Source organism: Vicia villosa, linkage group LG1 (assembly GCF_029867415.1).
Source record: "Vicia villosa cultivar HV-30 ecotype Madison, WI linkage group LG1, Vvil1.0, whole genome shotgun sequence".
Classification (NCBI taxonomy): Eukaryota; Viridiplantae; Streptophyta; class Magnoliopsida; order Fabales; family Fabaceae; genus Vicia; species Vicia villosa.
Window position 1 is genome coordinate 178,800,934 of NC_081180.1, and position 6,110 is coordinate 178,807,043.

Genomic DNA, 6,110 nt, shown 5'->3' on the forward strand with positions numbered 1-6,110 from the left:
GGCAATGTTGCAAAGCTCCTTTATATTGTTTATTATTCGATATGTTTTTGATATAATTTGGCTAGATAATTTTTTAATTTTATTAGATTACTATTCATATTATTAAAACCTTTGTTTCCTTTTTTTTTTATTGCTATCATTCATATCAATAACATAACATTTAAATTGTTCAGGAATCACAATTAAAAAAATTAATTTTATTGATTTATTAATAAAATTAATATTACTTGTTAAATATTTTTAAATATAATTAATTAAATGGTTAAATAGTAGAATAAAATTCAAGTGCAAATATGACAATTTTGTTATTAAAGAGTATTTAAGAGTAGGGGTGTAAGCGGATCACTAAAAACCAATTAAACTGACAAACTAAATCAAACTAAATATAAAAACCCTATTGTTTCTGGTTGGGTTCCAAAACTGAATCGAACCAACAAAACTGACGAGGTTCGGTTCGGTTCTCGGTTTTAGTATTTAAGAACTGTCAAATCGATGAACTGAACCAATAAATATAATTACGCTCTAGATCTTTTTTTATCCAGCATTAAACCCAAATTTTGCATCAATCCAACCATTCTCCATCTTTGTTTACATTTTCTTTCTTTCACCAAAGCACACATCTAAAACCAAATTCCAAAACATAAAACGTAGAAACCATAAATCATAAAAACTTATTTTTACCAAACTACTGCTCATGCCGCCTACCATCAACGTTACTCTCTCTATGGTTGTTGTGATATGTTATGTTTGCCTTCTTCGTGCTCAAATTCTTTTCATTAGTTTTATATATTTTTTAAAACTTTTTTGTTTTTTCTTCTTCAACAAAATTTTTTTTAATCTTGTTACAAAATAATTTTGATGTGTGTTTGATGCGTGAAGCATGTAAATTTGTAAATTTATGTGTATTGAAAATTTGTGTTGTTATTGTTGTATTTTATTTGTTAAATTTTCAAATCACTTCTCAACCTTTTTATATTTGACAATAAACTTATTTTATAATGTCATTATTTCATAGGAATTAAAAACAACTTGTAATTTGTTTAAAAAAATAGAGTATGAAATAAATTAAATAAAATATATTATTTTAAGGGTTTAATGGTGATGCACTGACAGTGTAAAAAAGTTTTACACTGTCATCCAATGTAAAATATCATTCTGCCATGTCATCTCAGTAATTTAAAAATAACAATATGACTTGGTAGTATACATAATCGTGATTGGTTGACAGTGTAAAAGTTTTTTACACTGTCAGTGCATGACCCATTTTCTCATATTTTAAAAAAAATAGTTTAAAATACAACAAAAAAGCATAATAGTATAGAACTACACCTATGAATGTAATGTTTGAAAAAAACATCGTAAACCGATCAACCGAACTAAACCAAACAGAACCAAATCGATTGGTTTGGTTCGATTTTATTTTTAAAAAAAATTAAAAATCAAACTAAATCAAATCGATGAAAACATCATTGACTAAGACTTTTTTTTATCAAAAATGGGTCAAAACAAAGGTTTGACTAATCTCTCATTCAAACTCTTCGAAAAAATAAACCCTCCAATCCAAGCAAGATATTTACAATTGAGTGCTTCTGAACACTCCAAGTCAGTTTAACAGCACCAAGAGTCCAACTATACCGTTCAGTTATTGGCCAGACAAATTGGCACCAAAACACAAAACAATTTTCCATTTCCCCAAACAATACCTTAAAACCACCCTCAAAATTCTCACACTCTTCACTTCACCTCCCATCCCAATTCCAAGGTCATGGCCATGGCTGCATCAGGAACTCTAACTCTCTCCCAATTCCCACTCCAAAAACCTCTCCCATTCCCCAAAACCAAACCAGCAACTACCAGAATTTCCATTAGAGCCATGTCAGGAGAAAATTCTTCACCTTCTGTTACCACCACACAACAAGAACCACCGTCATCAGTCTCGATTTCTCCTCCTCCCAATTTCAAACCTCCAGAACCCAAACGCTTTATAATTAGACCTGACAAGAGGCTTGAAATCCTCGGAGCTTCGCTTTCCTTGTTCTTTCGCCTTGCTACTGGAGTTTTTGCCTCTGGGTAAACTAATTTACGCTTTTGAGTTTTGATTTCTCACACTGGAAACTCAATGTTAATTCTTTTGTGCTTGTTGTTGTTTGTTTGTAGGTATTCTTTCTCGTTTGTTTCACAGGATGAAGTTCCATCAGATGAATATGCTTTCCGACTTTCTGGTAGTTAATGCATTCTTCTGTTTTAATACTCATTGCTTTATTATTGCATACTACTAGGTTTTTATTTTTAACTTCAATTATTAGTATAAGTTGTTAGAATGATTCAAATCCGCAATTTATTATCTTTTTGATCCTTATATTACTCCCTCAAACCTATGTTATCAATCTCAGATAGCAGCGCGGCGCGACCATCTCCAAAAAGGGAACAAATCGGCTGGTATTTTAGTGATGCAGACACTAATACAGTTAATACTATTGAACACATAATTGTCAAAAACTAAATATTTAGAAATAGAAACCATTAGTCTTAAGCAAAATACTTCCAAATGACAATAAAATAACAATTGCCATTCTTTAAAATTTAAGATTAATATCATATACGGATGAAGTGGTCAGAGCAGCCACGTCAGAGCAGTCTCGTTCTGAATTCAATCTCATTATCTCGGTCATTCCAGCCGAGTCACCCATTTGTGACGGAACAACATGGCCTGATGTTGTTTTCTTGGTCTTGCTGTTCTGTGCTGAGATAATGGCTGGAATGCCGGGTTTGATAACACATCCTCTGACCATCTTTATACTCCTATTGCATACCAGATTAATCAGTTAATTGTCAAATCAAATAGTTATTAAATATCTGGTTGAGTCAAAACAGTGACTTAGACAGTGATAGCTTAGAAAATTGTTTGTCAAATTAACAATGGTTATGTATTATCTAAGGTTAGGCTGCTTAGTGTACCTGCAGATCAAAGAAATTGCTTATGTAATTGTATTTCTGCAGTTATAATGCGGCATACTTATATATTCCGTTATTCTGCAGTAATTGTAATTGATACAACATATGCTTGCTCTACATGTCAAAATTTCTCTTCTTCCTCTGAATTTTTTATCTTTATTCTTGTTGTGTTCCTTTTTTAACGTTAGTGATGTGGTTTCAGGCATTACAGTAAAAGAAACATCAAAGCTAGGCGCTCGACCAGAGAAGCCCATTGAAATATACGAATTTGAAAGGTATTTCATACTTCTCTGTCAATATTTTTCTGTTGTAACTTTACATCAAAATTATTGCCTTTTACACACCACTCTAAGGATTAAAGAATATACTAATTTGGTATGTTTTCTTCTTTAATCATGTTCTTCGGGGATCATGTGCAGCTGCCCATTTTGTCGGAAGGTATAGATTACAATTTTTTTGGATCGGTGACTCTTTTTAAAGACTTTTTTAGTCAGAAACTTTTTGTCATTTTATTTAACTCGCAGGCATTTTTTTTTGTTTTGTCTGTAAACAGGTTAGAGAAATAGTTGCTGTTTTGGACCTTGATGTTCTTTTCTATCCTTGCCCGAGAAACAGCCCAAATTTTCGTCCGAAGGTTCTTCAGATGGGTGGTAAACAGCAGTTTCCTTACATGGTAAGATTGACTCCTTAAAACAATTAACAAATGCAAAACAAAATTGGTAGTTTCTTGTTATGATTTTCTGTACATCTTAAAAAGGATGTGGGATAAAAGTCACTAACCTAAATTGCTTCACTTAATTAGTGCAAAAACTATCCAGTAGTTGTTCATGAATCCATTTGCATCTTATTGACAACTCTAGCAAATTGGCTCAGAAGTTTTGAATTTGAAAGAAAAATGTAACCTAGAATGGCGTGCAAAAATTGTTAGATCTCAATTTTGAATAGAGCTAGACTGTTGAAATTTTCTTATACATAAACTATACTTTTTGTATTGCTTACATGTATACATATATTTTGACAATCTGTACTGAGTGAAATAAAAAAGCACAAACAACCTCTAAAGCTGCAGTAAAGTTTCTCTCTTTTTGAAGTTACAGGCAAAAGTTTTGCCTTACAACAATTTTTATTAGTCAGTTACTTATTTATTTATGTATCATAATATTAATGTCTTTGATTGAGAAATAAGAATTTTCTTGTTTCAGGTTGACCCAAACACTGGTGTTTCGATGTATGAATCAGATGAAATAATTCGGTATTTGGTTGGCACATATGGTTAGTTTTTCCATATGTAGTAAACTATATCTATCCTTTTTGTTGCATTTTGTGTTGCTGTTTTTCTCTTTGCAATGACATGTATTGGCTTTTGGACTTAATCCTACAAAATCGGTTTGTAACGTGAAGGGTTATCAATTATTAACTCTATATTATAAGCTCTATTTAGGTCATATAAAGTTTCAAAATTGATAGTAGAGGTTAAGAATTAGTTTCAAATAATGCTGATAATTGTAAAGGGAAAATAGGTGATTGCTCTTATGAGGCTTGTGATCACTTTAAATTAGACCACAGTGCAGTGCAGTGCAGTGCATGTTAATTTCTTAAGAAAAGGGAATGCAAAGATCATTTTGTTACATTGCAGCATGTCGCGCATATATGTTTAAGCATCGAAACATTGTGCGATAACGATTAATACATCATTTTGAAGAGGATCGATAATCCTTTATAGGTTCCTGCAAATTTTGCACTCCACCAAAATTATCCCATTGTGAGTGTTGTTGACCAATTTATCATCTGTTTTGTAGGCGATGGAAACATTCCTCTCACTTTATCACTCGGATTTTTAACGGTTAGAACCTGACATCGCTATCATTGATTGTATCACCATAGAGTTGAATTGTACCATTGATGTTAACAACCAAACACTATTTTTCTGCAGTCATTGACTTGTGGTCTTGCTATGCTTGGTCGTATTACAAAGGTAATGCCTGATTTATTTCACTTGTCATGTAAAGAAAGTGAATTTTACATTTATTTCAATTTTCGGTAGTCATTGAGATTAACTTACAAAGACTTATTCATTTTATATTTCAGGGAACAACATATACTCCAGCAATATTACCACCAAAGCCACTGAAGTTATGGGCGTATGAGGTTGGTCCGCAACATGCAAGTCTCGATATACAGCTTAACAAACTATTAATTAACTATTACTAGTAACTGACTAATTAACTATATTTCTAATATTTTTTGTTCAGGGGTCTCCTTTCTGCAAAATCGTTCGGGAAGTTCTTGTGGAATTGGAGCTACCACATTTGCTTATCAAGTAAATTCCTTATTTTTCTACTAGCCATAAATGCTTATCTTACCCACTTCTGTTCTTTTTCTTCATGTTACTGACTTTAATATTTTCAATTTAGCTGTGCTAGGGGTAGCCCAAAAAGAAATATACTATATCAGAAAAAGGGACATTTCCAGGTATTTTATTTACTCCATTTCCAGTTTATGCAAATATACACATTCTTAACAAGCTTCATGACATGGTATTTGGTTGAACGGTGATGTTAGTTCTCATGGTTATGCTTCACAGGTACCTTTTCTGGAAGATCCAAACACTGGAATAGAAATGTTTGAGAGTGCGGAAATTATAGAGTACATTAGAGCAACTTACACTCTTTAGTGATTGATGATGCCTTTGCAGCCATTATCACTTTCATGAATAATTTTTTTCTTACAATCTTCTGTCAATGATTTTGGCGAGGCTTCTTGTAAAATCTAAATTGGTTCTACACAGGAAAATCAACTTGTTACTATAGGAAACAAAATTAAATAGTGGATTTAGGTTCTTCAACATTGAAGTTATACAATGGTTTGAATTGAGGTGATTAAAAATGTGAGTTACAAAGTAAAAGTATATATATTTCAGTCTTCATTGTTGTCTTGCAAGGCCATTTACTATACTGCCTCTCAAGATGATAGTTTTGGGAAGCTAAGTTTGTCCCAATCAATATTTTCTCTGAAGCTTATGATTCAATTTCAACAATTGCTTTTTCTTTTTAATTAACAATGAAAATTCTTTGCTTCACTCATTAAATGAAAATCTAAATTGGTTCTACACAGGAAAATCAACTTGTTACTATAGGAAACAAAATTAAATAGTG

At 32.0% G+C, this 6,110-nt stretch overlaps 1 protein-coding gene across 1 annotated transcript; it reads left to right on the top strand.

The window, feature by feature from the left end:
- The first annotated feature begins 1,604 nt into the window (after positions 1–1,604).
- On the top strand, positions 1,605–5,881 carry LOC131644700 (uncharacterized). Its single transcript, XM_058915253.1, has 12 exons — positions 1,605–2,070; positions 2,158–2,222; positions 3,158–3,230; positions 3,375–3,393; positions 3,509–3,628; positions 4,158–4,227; positions 4,755–4,798; positions 4,889–4,930; positions 5,044–5,103; positions 5,208–5,275; positions 5,370–5,427; positions 5,540–5,881. Exons 1-12 carry the CDS (start codon positions 1,766–1,768, stop codon positions 5,627–5,629), a joined length of 1,014 nt encoding a protein of 337 aa, XP_058771236.1. The 5' UTR covers positions 1,605–1,765; the 3' UTR covers positions 5,630–5,881.
- Positions 5,882–6,110: the final 229 nt, after the last annotated feature.

What these genes read in the sequence shown, in the direction of transcription:
- LOC131644700 (XM_058915253.1), top strand. Translation starts at nt 1,766, where the DNA reads ATGGCCATGGCTGCATCAGGAACTCTAACTCTCTCCCAATTCCCACTC. An exon ending in TATCACTCGGATTTTTAACG is followed by an intron (nt 4,799 to 4,888) that starts GTTAGAACCTGA and finishes ATTTTTCTGCAG; the next exon opens with TCATTGACTTGTGGTCTTGC. An exon ending in TGCTTGGTCGTATTACAAAG is followed by an intron (nt 4,931 to 5,043) that starts GTAATGCCTGAT and finishes TTTATATTTCAG; the next exon opens with GGAACAACATATACTCCAGC.